This window comes from Saccopteryx bilineata, chromosome 2 (assembly GCF_036850765.1).
Source record: "Saccopteryx bilineata isolate mSacBil1 chromosome 2, mSacBil1_pri_phased_curated, whole genome shotgun sequence".
Classification (NCBI taxonomy): Eukaryota; Metazoa; Chordata; class Mammalia; order Chiroptera; family Emballonuridae; genus Saccopteryx; species Saccopteryx bilineata.
In genome coordinates this window covers 353,736,365-353,753,481 of record NC_089491.1, presented here as the reverse complement: position 1 = coordinate 353,753,481, position 17,117 = coordinate 353,736,365, and the positions used below count along the sequence as shown (strand labels likewise).

The 17,117-nt window shown below is 40.7% G+C and overlaps 1 protein-coding gene across 1 annotated transcript in view; it reads left to right on the top strand.

Annotated features, from left to right (window-relative positions):
* The window catches only part of ACACA (acetyl-CoA carboxylase alpha), a 273,603-nt gene that overhangs the window by 47,099 nt on the left and 209,387 nt on the right, over positions 1–17,117 (top strand). The window contains exons 4-5 of the mRNA XM_066262811.1: positions 9,015–9,145; positions 10,330–10,468. Of these exons, the coding sequence (XP_066118908.1) occupies positions 9,015–9,145; positions 10,330–10,468 (270 nt within the window). The remainder of the gene's footprint in view (positions 1–9,014; positions 9,146–10,329; positions 10,469–17,117) is intronic.

The window sequence follows — 17,117 nt, the reverse complement described above, 5'->3', positions numbered from 1 at the left end:
ACCAGAGCCACTCTAGCGCCTGGGGCAGAGGCCAAGGAGCCATCCCCAGCGCCCGGGCCATCTTTGCTCCAATGGAGCCTTGGCTGCGGGAGGGGAAGAGAGAGACAGATAGGAAGGAGGGGGGTGGTCGAGAAGCAAATGGGCGCTTCTCCTGTGTGCCCTGGCCAGGAATCAAACCCGGGTCCTCCACATGCCAGGCCGACGCTCTACCACAGAGCCAACCGGCCAGGGCCTGTCCTTGCCCAGTTTTGATATGAGGGTTATGTTGGCCTCATAAAATGTGTTTGGAAGTATTGCTTCTTCTTCAATTTTTTGGAAGACTTTGAGTAGAATAGGAACCAAGTTTTCTTTGAATGTTTGATAGAATTCACTAGTATAACTGTCTGGGCCTAGACTTTTATTTTTGGTGAGGTTTTTAATAGTTTTTTCTATTTCTTCCCTACTAATTGGTCTGTTTAGGCTTTCTGCTTCTTCTTGACTCAGTCTAGGAAGGTTGTATTGTTCTAGGAATTTATCCATTTCTTCTAGGTTGTTGAATTTAGTGGCATAAAGTTTTTCATAGTATTCTACAATAATTCTTTGTATATCTACTGTGTCTGTGGTGATTTCTCCTCTTTCATTTTGGATTTTGTTTATATGAGTCCTTTATCTTTTTTCCTTGCTAAGTCTTGCCACGGGTTTGTCAATTTTGTTGATCTTTTCCAAAGAACCAGCTCCTTGTTCTATTAATTTTTTCTATAGTTTTTCTGTTCTCTATTTAAGTTATTTCTGCTCTGATTTTTTTTTTTTTTTTTTTTGTATTTTTCTGAAGCTGGAAACGGGGAGAGACAGTCAGACAGACTCCCGCATGCGCCTGACCGGGATCCACCCGGCACGCCCACCAGGGGCGACGCTCTGCCCACCAGGGGGCGATGCTCTGCCCCTCCGGGGCGTCGCCATGTTGCGACCAGAGCCACTCTAGTGCCTGGGGCAGAGGCCAAGGAGCCATCTCCAGCGCCCGGGCCATCTTTGCTCTAATGGAGCCTTGGCTGCGGGAGGGGAAGAGAGAGAGAGGAAGGAGAGGGGGTAGGGGTGGAGAAGAAGATGGGCGCTTCTCCTGTGTGCCCTGGCCGGGAATCGAACCTGGGACCCCCGCACGCCAGGCCGATGCTCTACCACTGAGCCAACTGGCCAGGCCCGCTGATGTTATTTTTGTGGCCCAATATATGATCAATTCTTGAGAATGATCCATGTACACTGGAGAAAAATGTATACTCTGTCACTTTGGGATGAAATGTCCTATAGATGTCTGTCATATCCAGGTGCTCTAGTGTTTTGTTTAAGGCTAATATATCTTTATTGATTCTCTGTTTGGATGACCGATCTAGAACCATCAGCGGTGTATTGAGGTCTCCAAGTATGATTGTATTTTTGTCAGTTTTTGTTTTAAGGTCAGTAAGTAGCTGTCTTATATATTTTGGTGCTCCTTGGTTTGGTGCATATATATTAAGAAGTGTTATGTCTTCTTGATTCAGCATCCCCTTAATCATTATGAAATGACTATTTTTGTCTCTGAGTACTTTTGCTGTCTTGTAGTCAACATTATTAGATATGAGTATTGCTACACCTGCTTTTTTTTGGATGTTATTTGCTTGGAGTATTGTTTTCCAGCCTTTCACTTTGAATTTGTTTTTATCCTTGTTGCTTACAGTTGGATTTCTTGTAGGCAGCATACAGTTGGATTTTCTTTTTTAATCCATTCTGCTACCCTGTGCCTTTTTATTGGTGAGTTTAATCCGTTTACATTTATTGTAATTATTGACAGTTGTGGGTTCCCTATTGCCATTTTATACATTGCTTTCTGTCAGTTTTGTGTCTTGGTTGATTCTTCTCTTGTTTTTTTATCCTTTGTTGTTGTTTTTTTTTTTTTTTTACAGAGGCAGAGATAGACAGGGACAGACAGACAGGAACGGAGAGAGATGAGAAGCATCAATCATCAGTTTTTTGTTGTGAGACCTTAGTTGTTCATTGATTGCTTTTTCACATGTGTCTTGACCGCGGGCCTTCAGCAGACTGAGTAACCCCCTGCTGGAGCCAGGGGCCTTGGGTCTAAGCTGGTGAGCTCTTTGCTCAAGCCAGATGAGCCCGCACTTAAGCTGGTGACCTCGGGGTCTCGAACCTGGGTCCTTCCGCATCCCAGTCCGATGCTCTATCCACTGCGCCACCCCCTGGTCAGGCTTCATCCTTTGTTTTTGTTTGGTTGTATTCCATACTTCTTTCCTCTGTTGCTATCTTTTTTAAATCATGTGCTTCTGTGGTGGTTTTTTCAAGGGTGGTTACCATTAAGTAATGAAAAGGGTTCCTACCCTGTTCATTGTAATGCACTATCTTGTGAGTACTTCTGTACTCCATCGTCCTTTGCTACTGTTAATTTTTGTCCTCTCCCCTTTTTTTTGTTTGTTTTTGTTGTCACAGTTTAAATTTGGTTTTATTGTTTTCTTGGTGGAGCTTTTACTTGTGGTTTTGTTTTGTTTTGTTTTGTTTTTTTGTATCTGTCTGGAAAACCCCCTTTAGTAATTCCTGGAGTGGGGGGTTTTTTGATGATAAATTCCCTCATCTTTTCTGTATCTGTGAATGTTTTTATTTCTCCTTTGTATTTGAAGGATAGCTTTGATGGGTATAGTAGTCGTGGCTGAAAGTTCCTCTCTTTCAGGACTTTAAATTTTGGGGTCCACTCTCTTCTACCTTGTAGAGTTTCTATTGAGAAATCCGATGATAATCTAATGGGCCTTCCTTTATATGTTGTATTCTTCTTTTCCCTGGCTGCCTTGAGAATTTTTTCTTTGTCATTGCTTTTTGCCAATTTCATTATGATGTGCCTTGGAGTAGGTTTGTTGGGGTTTAGAAAACTCGGAGTTCTGTTTGCTTCTTGAATTTGAGGCTTTAGTTCTTTCCACAGACTTGGGAAGTTCTCATCTATTATTTGTTTGAATATGTTCTCCATTCCATTTTCTCTCTCTTCTCCCTCTAATATACCTATTATTCTTATGTTATTCTTTTTGATGGAGTCAGACAATTCCTGTAGGGCTTTCTCATTTTTTTAAATTTTGAGTCTCTTTCTTCTTCTCTCTGTTGTGCCTCAAGTTGCTTGTCTTCTATTTCACTAATCCTACCTTCTATCTGGCCTGTTCTATTAGCTAAGGTTGTCACCTCGTTTTTCAACTCGTGAATTGAGTTTTCCATCTCTGTTTGATTTGTTTTTATAGTTTCAATTTTCTTGGTAATATATTCTTTGTGTTCCTTGAGTTGTTTTTTGAGCTCCCTAAATTGCCTTTCTGTGTTTTTTTTTTATATCTCTGAATATTTTTAGGATTTCTATTTTAAATTCTCTGTCATTTAGCTCCAAGGTTTCCAATATATTAAATTTTTTCTCCATAGATTTTTCCTCATCTATCTGTGCTACCTCTCTGTCTTTTGTATCCATGATATTCGATTTCCTTTTCCTTAATGGCTTCTTGAGGGTGGTTTTGTTGAGAGTACTTTGAGTTTATTGTGGAACTGCTGGAGGCTCCAAGGATAGATTTTTCTGTCTCTGGTTGAAAAGCTTGTTGAATTTTGGGGGAGATTTATCAGTATCGCTCCTTACAGCGCCATTTCTTTGATTTCACTCCCCCACACACAGGTTTATTTTGGTTTTCTGTGGTTAAATACAACTGGTGATCTGTCCATTTTTTTCCCAAGAATGCATCCCTCCTGGAGCAGTCTGTCTTCCAATTTGAACAATCACCTAGAGAATTCCCTTCTCTTCTATGTTGAATCCTCTGTATCTTGCATCCCTTGTCTTCCTTTTTCTTGGCTTACTCCCTCCTTTGAGAAGACAGTATTCTCTAATAGCTTCCCAAGAAAAGGTGTAGGTGAGAGGTGAAGATTTTGCAATCCATTCTATTTCTAACCCTTTTGAGTAGTGAGTTTTTTTCATGCTTACTGACCCCCGGGAGTGAGGGGTTTTTTTTCCAAAAATTTAAATTATTGGCCCTGACTGGTTACCTCAGTGGTAGAGCGTCGGCCTGGCGTGCGGAAGTCCCAGGTTCGATTCCCGGCCAGGGCACACAGGAGAGGCGCCCATCTGCTTCTCCACCCCACCTCCTTCCTCTCTGTCTCTCTCTTCCCCTCCCGCAGCTGAGGCTCCATTGGAGCAAAAAGATGGCCCGGGCACTGGGGATGGCTCCTTGGCCTCTGCCCCAGGCGCTAGAGTGGCTCTGGTCGCAACAGAGCGATGCCCCGGAGGGGCAGAGCATCGCCCCCTGGTGGGCATGCCGGGTGGATCCCGGTCGGGCGCATGTGGGAGTCTGTCTGACTGCCTCCCCGTTTCCAGCTTCAGAAAAATACAATAAGAAAAAAAAAATTTAAATTAGTTCCAGTTACAGTTTTATTAACTTAAAACCATGTTTGTTTGATAACTAATTTATGGAAACAAGAAGAACATACATTTGCCTTTTTTATTTTGTTTTTATTTTTTTACAGAGATGGAGAGAGAGTCAGAGAGAGGGATAGACAGGGACAGACAGACAGGAACGGGGAGATGAGAAGCATCAATCATTAGTTTTTCATTGTGCATTGCAACACCTTAGTTCAGGGGTCCCCAAACTTTTTACACTGGGGGCTAGTTCACTGTCCCTCAGACCGTTGGAGGACCAGACTATAAAAAAAACTATGAACATATCCCTATGCACACTGCACATATCTTATTTTAAAGTAAAAAAAACAAAATGGGAACAAATACAATATTTAAAATAAAGAACAAATAAATTTAAATCAACTAACTGACCAGTATTTCAATGGGAACTATGGGCCTGCTTTTGGCTAATGAGATGGTCAATGTCCGGTTCCATATTTGTCACTGCTAGCCGTAACAAGTGATATGACATGCTTCCAGAGCCGTGACACGTGCATCCCGTGTCACCGGAAGTAGTACTGTACGTGAGCGATGCCGCCACATACAGTACTCCAGGAGCACAGGATGCGGATGCTGTGCTCCTTTCAATGACCACCAATGAAAGAGGTGCCCTTTCTGGAAGTGCGGCGGGCGCTGGATAAATGGCCTCAGGGGGCTGTATGCGGCCTGGTGGCCGTAGTTTGGGGACCCCTGCTTAGTTGTTCATTGACTGCTTTCTTATATGTGCCTTGACCTCGGGCCTTCAGTAGACCGAGTAACCCCTTGCTCAAGCTAGTGACCTTGGGTCCAAGCTAGTGAATTTTTGCTCAAACCAGATGAGCCCGCGCTCAAGCTGGCGACCTCAGAGTCTCGAACCTGGGTCCTCTGCATCCCAGTCCGACATTCTATCCACTGAGCTACCGCCTGGTCAGGCAATTTGCCTTTTCTTAATGTCACCTTACACATTTTTAAAATGTGTATTCTGATGGTCAGGAGGAACGAGGATGTACATGAACGTTTGTACTATTCAAAGGGCTAAACTACTGATTAAGTCTTATTACCAACTTCTTCTCGACCTTAATTATATCAATATAAACTTTGCGTCCCTTTTTGTCTTATATTCAAATACCTGTAGTTCCTTATTAATTCTAGGTTTTTCTCTATTTCTTGATTCCCTTTCTAAATAACTGAAAGCTGACCGTTGATAAGTGTGTGTTTAACTTTAGGTGTATAGAATTACATGATCATTGGTTCATGACACACTCATTGGTCCATATGTGGCCCACTATTATTAATTTGGCTAATTACTTGAGTTATTTTAAAAAATAACTAAATAATGTAGAAAGTATTTGAAACCCACTACCTTAAAATAAAGTTAGGTCATGGCCATCACCTACATTTAGTTATGTGGTCTCTTCTCAACCCTTCTTCCTGCCCCTTACCCAGGTAATCAATTTTCTTACTCACATGTTCATCTCATTCTTCTGTTTTCCTGTTTATATAGATAGTTTTATTGTATCTATACAGAGCTCTTAAAAGTATGTGTATTTTAGTTATTCTAAACTTTCTGATGTTTTTAATTTTATTATCAGTATATAGTCTACTATATATAATATATTTGGACTTCCTATATATTAATCATATATCTAGACACTTGACATTGACTTTTTTTTCAATGTTCATTTTATTCATTTTAGAGAGAGAGACAGGAACATCAATCTGTTCCTATATGTGCCCTGACCGAGGACCAAACCGGCACCCTCTGCAGCTTCTGGTCAATACTTTAACCAGCTGAGCTATTCGGCCAGGGCAGGTCTATTATTTCTAATTCTATAATGCAGAAACTTCTGTGTTTTCTATATAAATGATTGTATCATTCCTAATTAATGACAGTTCCTTATTTGCAATCCTAATGCTTCTAATTTTTTTATTTTTATTTATTGCACTTGTTAGAAAACACAGTTTTTTTTACATTGATGGATTTTCTAAAATCAAACCATCTCTGCATACTTGGGACAAACTCCATGTGGTCATGGAGTAACATATTTTTACTAATATTTGCCCATCATTGCACCAATACCCTACTACTTAGGATATTTTGTTTAGGAATTTTATATTTGTAGCCATGACTAAAATGGACCTGAACTTTACCTTTATGTAACATCTTCGTCTAGTTTTGATATCACCGTTACTCTAGCTGGGGAGTTTTACTTCTTTTTCTATTGTGTGCAAGTTTGGTAGACTATTGCCTTGAAAGTTTGATAGAACTTGTCTTTTAAAACCATCTGGACCTAATATTTTCTTTTTGGGACAATTTTAATCATATTTTATTTTGAAAAGTTAAATTATTGCAGTGTCAAGGTTAGATATAAGAGAAAGGAAGAAAAGATAGGAATATAAGAAAATGATTGTCTATTTAAATAGTGTGTAAAGGACCTTATTTATATCGTTATTTCATTTAATCCTCAAAATACCTAGTCAGAGTGTGTATCAAGGTCCAGACAAGGAAAGAGAAGCTGCATTAGGTATTATAATAAACAGGGCAGTCAGTAGTGAGACTTGGGTACTTGGGTGTTGAAAGAGTGAAAACAAAAAAAAGGGATGCCGAGGTAACCCAGAGTTAACACCGATAGAAAGCAGTTAGCACCCCTAGGCCTGGGAAGTCAAAAAGGAAGAGGTAGGAGTTTAGAGGATGGCCCCAGGGGCTGGTGCTTGCACCACTGAGAGAAATCTTTGAGTAGCTTCTCAGATCTCTGAGGAGGAGACCTGGCCGGACAGGTGATTGATAGGCCCATGCGGTGTAGCTCAGAGGATGAGTGAGCATGGCAAGGTGGTACCAACTGCCAAGGAGCCACAGTCTGCTGTTCCTGGTACCTCTAAGGGGATGCATGCATCAAGGCTCCTCCCAGGAATGTCAAAAGATGCTAGAAGCTAGAGTTAACTCTGTTACTGTGGAGCAACGCTGATAATACCTGGAAAACACAAAAGTCTCTTTTTTTTTACCCCTCTGCCTCCTTGTTGGCAAAACTGAACAATTTTGCAGAGGCTTAGCCCTATTTTCACAGAGCAGAGCATAAAAGAATGGGCTTGGAGCTAAGAGACAAGAGGTAAATGACTAGAACAGTGAATACTATGTATATTTTACAAAGAGAAAATTGAAGCTGAGCAAGGTTAACCTTTTGAGTAGTGGGTTTTTTTCATGCTTGCTGACGCCTGGGAGAGAGTTTTTTTTTCAAAAAATGAAATTAGTTCCAGTTCCAGTTTTATTAACTTAAAATCATGTTTGTTTGGTAACCAGTTTATGGAAACAAGAAGAACATACATTTGCTTTTTTAATGTTGCTTTACACATTTTTAAAATAAAAATTTTTGTACAGTCGTACTCTGGATGGTCAGGAGGCACAAGGATGCGCATGAACATTCATAGTAATCAAAGGGTTAAATTATTTGCTAAAGCTCATTGGAGCTATTAAGTGGACAGATCTGGAATTTAGACCTAGGTCCGTGTTGTTTCAACAACTATTTCATCTAATCTAAAACACTCTTGATAGAGGCACCAGTATTGTCTGTACCACTGATGGAAAAAAAATGCTACCAATTAAATAAATCATACAATCAGATGTAAGATATATATCAACTTCAGAGATTTTATAAAAATTAAAAGAAAAACAGGGACATCTTAAAATCAGTGAAATGTGGCATATTATGCTGACTTGTAAAGAATTTGATTTTGGCCTGATCTATGGTGGTGCAGTAGATAGAGCATCGACCTGGAATGCTGAGGTCTCTGGTTCAAAACCCTGGGCTTGCCTGGTGAAGGCATAAAAATGACAAGCAGCAAGCAATCAAAAACTAAAGTGAAGCAACTATGAGTTAACACTTCTTGCTAGCCCCTCATCTCTCTGTAAATCAAGAAAGTTTTACTCTCCCCCGAAATAATAATTTGATTTTTGAGTTATTGATTTTGAAACACCTATGGGATACACAAGTAAAACACTTTATTTATCTATTTATGTATTTCCCAAAAGGAAAATTTATTTTAAAAGTGTCTGGGTGCAAGCAGGTTGAGACCAGCAAAGGATGTCAGCCCTGAGGGAGGGATGGGGCAGGGGTTATATGGATTCATCAAAGGGCCCACAAGTACAATATTTAGTAGGCAATTAAAAATGTGGAGTTGAGCTCATAAGAAGGATGGATAGAAATACAGAGGTGAAGGTCATCTGTGTGCCAGAATCATGATCCAGATTCAGCCTTGTTAGTTGTGTTTTTAGCATTAACAGCTGAGTCTATTATTTATACCATTTCATTTCATTCCAACCTTGCCGTTTCTTTGTAATGGCATCTGTTGGTAAACCTTAATATTAGTTTTTATTATTCAATAACAGGTTTTTTTTTCCCTTAATCTTTCATAGCAAATAGAATTTTTCTCTTCTCTTCTATTTAAAATGTATGTGGTCTGCCAGTATGCAGGCTTCACAAGGGTGCATGCAGTTGGAAGTGCTGTTATAAGTGTGATAGGTAAAAAGCAAGTCTCCAGGGGAAAGAGTCGGTGTGAAGAAATCCTATTGATAGACTTTCATGGTTTTTCTATTTTGATATGTCCAGCATGTCTGGCTTGCACCTAATAAAGCAATGTAGAGACCGAAAGAAAATAGACTCACAACGAGATTTCACTGTAGCTTCTCCAGCAGAATTTGTTACTCGTTTTGGGGGGAATAAAGTGATTGAGAAGGTAAGTTATAGCCTGCTAAATTATTTTTTCAAAGTACATAAGATCTAATCCCGAGATTTGTTTCTAAATTTGCTCAAAACTGATAGGCTTTCAGTGACCTTGCCTCGTTATGTGAAATTATCCTTTGTACATCCTGAGCATCCTATTAATTTTACTATTTTCTGTAATATGTATTAGCCACTGGTAATTTAGTCACAGCTATTTGAGATGATGAAGCGATGTTCATAAAGTTCTTTTAAAAAGATTCTGTGGTTTTACAGGGTTGGGCTGTGCTGATCTGAGAATCTATGAGAAATCGATTGGCTTGTAGGACGGTGGTGAGGAGATAATGTCATAGCTTTGGATTTAGAGCTAAGGGAGTAGAGAGTTTCAGAACAGAAAGTTTAAACAGTTTGATACACCATAACTTACTGTCTCCCACCAAGTATTTGAGATGGTTAGGGAGAATATACCAGATGATGAAACACTCTGTGAGTCACTTTTATCTAAACCATGTCAGAGCTGAGAGGATGACATGGTTAAATTAGTTAACAGTGATTAAAAGATTAAAGGATGGGGCCCCACATTGCCACTCCTAAAAGTACTGCTCCAGTGGCCTATTAGTCTTTCAGTAAAGACGGATTATATGTCTGTTAGCCTGTGTTATCCTTGGAGGCATGATTGTAAGACATGTAAAGAGATGAAAGGTTTATTTACAGAGAAGTCTCAGAGTGATTGATTCTTCTCTCTTTCTTGAGACCATTTTTTTCTGAGGCAGTCTCTACATTTCCAAGGCATTTGGCAGTCAGTGTTTTGGACAGAGGTGGTGATTGGTGCCAGAAACCTTATACATGTTCAGGGTTCTGTGCCTTGTTTATGTTCCCTAGTAACTGGCATATAGAATAGCCACAAAATCACAAGATTTGACTAATAGTGATTTTTTCCCCTTCAAGAACTGAAGTTAGAAAGGAGTAAGGTTGAGCTGGCACTTATTAAAGTGTTTTGTTACCTAACATTTAAAAAAATCCCTTGAGCATGTGGGAGCCAGTTCCTAACTGCCTAGACCAGACCACCAATACAAATTCCTATTGAAAATCTGTCTTTTCAGAGAAAGATAGATCTACAAAACTTGTCTCACCTCTTTTCCTCCATCATTGTTTGGCTTTTCTACTTTTCTCTCCATTTCCCGTCCTCCCACTCTCCAGGTTCTTATTGCCAACAATGGCATTGCAGCAGTGAAATGCATGCGGTCCATACGTCGCTGGTCTTATGAGATGTTTCGCAATGAACGTGCGATCCGATTTGTTGTGATGGTCACACCTGAAGACCTTAAAGCCAATGCAGGTGAGTTGCTAACATTAATAAAGTATCACTCTTGAGCATAAAACATTGAATAGTAGCACAGCCTTGAAGTAGGAGAATGGTAACTTGGGGGAATTCCAAAACCAAAGGATTTCCAGTGAACTCTTTTTAAAAGGATTTTTCTTTTATAAAGTGTTGATGATAGTCATATGCAAGTGATTGTGCCATATTTATCCTCAACATAGAAAATTTAATGAAAGAGTTCATTTGGGTTTTCAGTGTCCAGCATTCGCTAAGCCACATTTTAGCTTGTGTAAGTGGAAAGGTTTGGGAGGAAATACTGTTTCCCTTATGAATACAGTGAATTTTTTCCCTTCCCTCCTGAGGGAGAGACCTCTTAGAACCCAGTGGGTTTCACTCTGCAAGCCCTTCTGCATAAGCTTTCTATTAGTAGGTCTTCCAGCTGAGAGTGGTTTGGATGGCTAAGAGGTTGTGGCTTTCCTCTCCACACTTTTTATCACTAAAGCATAATCTCTAAGGTAGAGCATCCACAGATAACATTAACTTTTTAAATAGCTATTTTTTAAAAACCTATTTTGGTTTGTATATATTCTTTCTATATTGAGACAGTGATGTTAAGACTATGCCTAAGGAGTAAGGGTTATTATGCTATTTATATAGAAATGGAGAAGGCACCAATTTATTGGAAAGCAGATGTTATATGGAATCATTCAGACTGACCCTTTAACATGTCTGAGGCACAATTTTTATATCTGTGAAAGAATGATCATAATGTCTTGCTCACTGGGTAGTTGTAAAGATGAAATTGTCTATAATAAACATGAACTACTATGCATTATTTCTTCTTTGTCCATTTTTACCTGGTGCTCCTATTAACTGACTTATTCATTCAGTGAACGTGGGAACTTACAGTTGGATAAGATGTGATCTTGCTCTAGGAAACAAATAATTTCAGTGCATTGAGGTCAGTGCTATAAAAGAAATATGAACAGGGTACTATGAGAACACAGATATGAGACATCTTAACTCTGCCCTCTGCTCTTGGGGACAGGGTTAAGAGAAAGCTTTCTGAAGAGGTTATGTATGCCTATTTAAAACTGAGTAAGAATTAATGAAGCAATTAGGGAGAAGACAGGAATGTTCCTGGCAGAAAGAACAGTATGTGCAAATGTTTGAAGGTGTGACACAGTAGTTTTCTGGAGGTTATACGTGGCTTGTTAAAGTACAAAATATGATCTAGTATTTGTCAAGGAGGGCCTTGTTTTTCATCCCTAAAAGGATAGACTTTATATTTTTAGGGGTATGTGTATAACATTAGAGGATTTGCATTTTAAGTAGATTAGTTGTTTTTAATGATTCAAAAGTAGAAGAATGTAATGAATCCCTTTTTATGTCCTTATCATCCAGCTTCAACAATTAGCAACTAACAGGCAATCTTGTTTCATCTATACCTTTACCTTTTCCCTCTTCCACATACATTTTTGAAGCAAATCATAGGCATGATTTTATCTGTAAATATTTTAGTATGTATCTCTAAAAGACAGATACATTTTTTTTAAAGCATGAATAATTAGATCAGTGAATCAGTAGCATATTGGAAGACCGATCTGTAGAAGGCAATACTAATAGGATATGACAAGATTGAGAATAGAGAAGAAAGGGATTGGTTAGAGAGATTTAAGAGGTAAAATTGATAAGATTTGGTAATTGAGGGGAAAGTTTTTTTTGTTTTGTTTTTAAGATTTATTGATTTTACAGAGAGGGGGTGGAATGAGAAATATCAACTTATAGTTGCTTCACTTGAGTTGTTCATTGTTTGCTTGCTGTGTGTGCCTTGACCAGGCAAGCCCAGGGTTTCGAACTGGAGACCTCAGCAACCCAGGTTAACACTCTGTCCACTGCGCCACCATAGGACAGACTGAGGGGAGAGTTAATGATTATTGTTGGTTGACTGGAGAGATGCTTTATCATCAAGTAGGACAAAATAATAGATAATGTAGTAAGACGAGCAAGGGTTTTTTAGGGACAGATCAGGTTTGAAGTATTTGTGATATAAGTAATTTATATAAATACTACCAAAAAGATTGAATATATCCTTCCAAAACTTAGAAATAATAACAACCAGAGATTGCATGTACATTATCAGCAAATATGTGGTAGTTAACCCTGCCCCTTGAAAGAACAGCTGGAGAATGAAGAAAAGAGGGTTAAGGATGAACTTTTACGGAGGACTAGGATTTAGGGATAGAGTCAGGAATGCTTGTAAAAAATGCTGAGAAGAAATGCTCAGAGAGATAGATGCAGAAGAAAAAAGCAAAGAGAAAGACTTTCAATAAGAAAGGGTCAAATGTGTCAGCAGTACAATAAAATAGAAATAGAAATATGTCCAGAAATTGTGAAATCACTGGTATTTGCAAAAATAGTTTCAATAAAACGATGTACTTGTATGCAAACTAATATAAGGAGTGAGTAGAAAGTGACATGGAGAAAGCCACAGTGGACAAGTTTTTTGTTTGTTTGTTTGTTTTTAAGGAATTTGGATGAGAAGGGAAGAAGAAAAGGCAGTAACTAAAGAGATTCAGGGTCAAGGAAAGATTTTAATTTTTCAGAATGGAAGAGACTTGGGAATTGTTTATAGTGTGTGAGGAAGGAGCCAAAGAGGGAGAGGGGTACCTTCAATAGAAGAGTTAGCTGGTTATTAACATGAAGAGAGGGCTTCCTGCTCTGAGATTGGAGGAGAATAGGCAAAACTGATAGGTTAAGAGATGGTGAGAATGATAATAATGGGCAAGCTGCATATTTTTATTTCATGATAGTTACTGGAAAAGTTGGAGAGGTGGATGATTAGTGAAATCCATAGTCCATAACTGTTCACTTTTGGGGAGAGTTTTCTTATTTATTTGTGACTTTACTCTAGAATAGTGTCTCTGGTGGTAGTTATGTGAACTGTGGGATCTAGGAGATGATGGAGAAATGCAAGCTACATAATTTGGAAGCTTTCTTTTTCTACTTCTCGTTAATGTCTACAGTAGTGATAATAGAAGAGTAATTGGTATAGAACTCTCAACTGTTGTTGGTTGGCGACAGCACTACCTTTTTAGACTGAGCGTGTGCATGCGTGTGTGAGTGTTTATGTGTGTGTAGTCAGCAATTAAACTAACGTTTCTGTATCTAGGGCCACTGAACTACAGAAAAGTTAGATTTGACTACATAAGAGTAAAATTTCGGCCCTGGCCAGTTTGCTCAGTGATGGAGCTTTGGCCCAGTGTGTGTATGTCCTGGGTTCGATTACCAGGCAGGGCACACAGAGAAGTGATCATCTGCTTCTCCATTCTCCACCTCTTCCCCTCCCACAGCCATGGCTTATTTGGTTCGAGTGCATCAGCCCTGGGCACTGAGGATGGCTCTGTGGAGCCTTCACCCCTGGTGCTAAAAATAGCTTGGTTGCAAGCATGGCTCCAGATGGGCAGAGCATTGGCCCCAGAAGGGGGTCCCCGGGTGGATCCCGGTCAGGGTGCATGCAGGAGTCTGTCTCTTTATCTCCCCTCCTCTCACTTAGAAAAAGAAGAAAAGTAAATAAATAAATAAAATTGTAGCAAATAAAAAGAGAAAAAATTAAAGGCAAATGATAATCAGAAAAAACATATTAGCAGCAAAGAGTTTCTACCTTTGATATGAGAAAAAGATACTCTCGGCCCTGGCCGGTTGGCTCAGCGGTAGAGCGTCAGCCTAGCGTGCGGAGGACCCGGGTTTGATTCCCGGCCAGGGCACACAGGAGAAGCACCCATTTGCTTCTCCACGCCTCCGCTGCGCTTTCCTCTCTGTCTCTCTCTTCCCCTCCCGCAGCCAAGGCTCCATTGGAGCAAAGATGGCCCGGGCGCTGGGGATGGCTCTGTGGCCTCTGCCTCAGGCGCTAGAGTGGCTCTGGTCGCAACATGGCGACGCCCAGGATGGGCAGAGCATCGCCCCCTGGTGGGCAGAGCGTCGCCCGTGGTGGGCGTGCCGGGTGGATCCCGGTCGGGCGCATGCGGGAGTCTGTCAGACTGTCTCTCCCTGTTTCCAGCTTCAGAAAAATGAAAAAAAAAAAAAAAGATACTCTCTTCAATAACAGAAAATCCCCCAGAAAAACAAAAACAAAGTAAAACACAAACAGCCTGATCTGTGGCACAGTGGATAAGGTGTTGACCTGGAATGCTGATGTTACTGGTTTGAAACCCTGGGTAACCTAGTCAAAATACATATGAGAAGCAACTACCAGTTGATGCTTCCCACTCCTCCTTTTCTCTCTCTCTTTCCCCTCTCTAAAAATCAATAAATAAAATCTTGAAAAACATACACACTAATAGGTAGTCTATAAAATAATTTATTTATTTATTAATTTTTTTTTTCACTTTTCTGAAGCTGGAAACAGGGAGAGACAGTCAGACAGACTCCCGCATGCGCCCGACCGGGATCCACCCGGCCCGCCCACCAGGGACGACGCTCTGCCCACCAGGGGGCGATGCTCTGCCCATCCTGGGCGTCGCCATGTTGCGACCAGAGTCACTCTAGCGCCTGAGGAAGAGGCCACAGAGCCATCCCCAGCGCCCGGGCCATCTTTGCTCCAATGGAACCTTGGCTGCGGGAGGGGAAGAGAGAGACAGAGAGGAAGGGGGGGGGGTGGAGAAGCAAATGGGCGCTTCTCCTGTGTGCCCTGGCCGGGAATCGAACCCGGGTCCTCCGCACGCTAGGCCAACGCTCTACCGCTGAGCCAACCGGCCAGGGCAAATAATTTAAAAGGGAACGATAAGCATGTGTAAAGAGATTCAATACCAGCCTGACCAGGCGGTGGCTCAATGGATAGAGTGTTGGACTGGGATGTGGAGAACCCAAATTTGAAACCCTGAGGTTGCTGGCTTAAGTGTGGGCTCACCAGCTTGAGTACCGGGTCGCTGGCTTTAAGCACGGGATCATAGACATGCCCCATGGTCACTGGCTTGAGCCCAAAGGTTGGTGGCTTGAGGCCAAAGGTCGGTGGCTTGAGTCCAAGGTTGCTGGCTTGAGCAAGGGGCCACTCGCTCTGCTGTAGCCCCCTACTCAAGGCACATATGAAAAAGCAATCAAAGAACAATTAATGTGCCGCAGCAAGAATGGATGCTTCTCATCCCTCTCCCTTCCTGTTTGTCCCTATCTGACCCTCTCTCTGACTCTCTCTCTGTCTCTATAAAAAAAAGGAAAAAAAATAGAAATATAATATCAGTGGAAAAGAAACGCAAAGCTGATCAATAGTGGATTGGGATTTTTTTTTCCATTTTAGGACTGACAAACGTTTATTTTTTATTTATTTATTTAGAGAGGAGAGAGAGGGAGAGAGAGAGAAAGAAGTGGGGAAAGAGCAGGAAGTATCAACTCCCATATGTGCCTTGATCAAGCAAGTCTGGGGTTTTGAACTGGCGACCTCAGCATTCGAGGTTGATGATTCTTTTTCTACTGTGCCACCACAGGTCAGGCCAGACTGGCAAAATTTAAAAAATTGGTGACACCTAATACAGATGAAAGTAGAGGCAATTTGGTGCCCATATGACTGGTGAAAATCTAAAATGGCTCAATATTTGAAAATGTGCATATCCTATGACCCAGTAATTTTACTTCTGGTAACATATCCTGAAGTTATAATTGAACAATACTACGTATAAGGATATTCATCATTAATTGTTTTAATATTTTTAAGTTATTAATAACCTATATGTCCATCAATAAGTTATTAGTTAAATGAATTATGTATTATAGAAGCATTAGGCCAGTGGTAGTCAACCTGGTCACCCACTAGTAAGCATTCCAGCTTTCATGGTGGGCGGTAATGCAGCACCCAAAGTATAAATAAAAAGATAGATTTAACGATAGTAAGTTGTTTTATAAAGATTTATTCTGCCAAACTTAGTGAAAATATGACATAAAGTACTTGGTAAGTAATTATTATTATATGCTTTAACTTGCTGTAACTCTGCTTTATAAATTTTTTTTTTCTTTTTTTTTCTGAAGCTGGAAATGGGGAGAGACAGTCAGACAGACTCCCGCATGCGCCCGACTGGGATCCACCCGGCACGCCCACCAGGGGCGATGCTCTGCCCACCAGGGGGCGATGCTCTGCCCCTCCAGGGCGTCGCTCTGCCGTGACCAGAGCCACTCTAGCGCCTGGGGCAGAGGCCAAGGAGCCATCCCCAGTGCCCGGGCCATCTTTGCTCCAATGAAGCCTTGGCTGCGGGAGGGGAAGAGAGAGACAGAGAGGAAGGAGGGGGAGGTGGAGAAGCAAATGGGCACTTCTCCCGTGTGCCCTGGCTGGGAATCGAACCCGGGTCCCCCGCGTGCCAGGCCGACGCTCTACCGCTGAGCCAACCGGCTAGGGCCTGCTTTATAAATTTTATAGAGTAAAGTTACTTCCCTACTCTATAAATCACCATTACTGTGGAACTGGCGGGCAGTTAGAAAATTATACTACTAACAGAGATACAAAAGTGGGCGGTAGGTATAAAAAGGTTGACTACCCCTGCATTAGGCAACCATTAACATGTGCATATATTAATATTAAATATATAAATAATACTTGTATTATCTCACATTGTATAAAAATATAAAAAATTTAAATATATATTTATGTCATAACATGGGAAGATAGCCACACTGTATCATT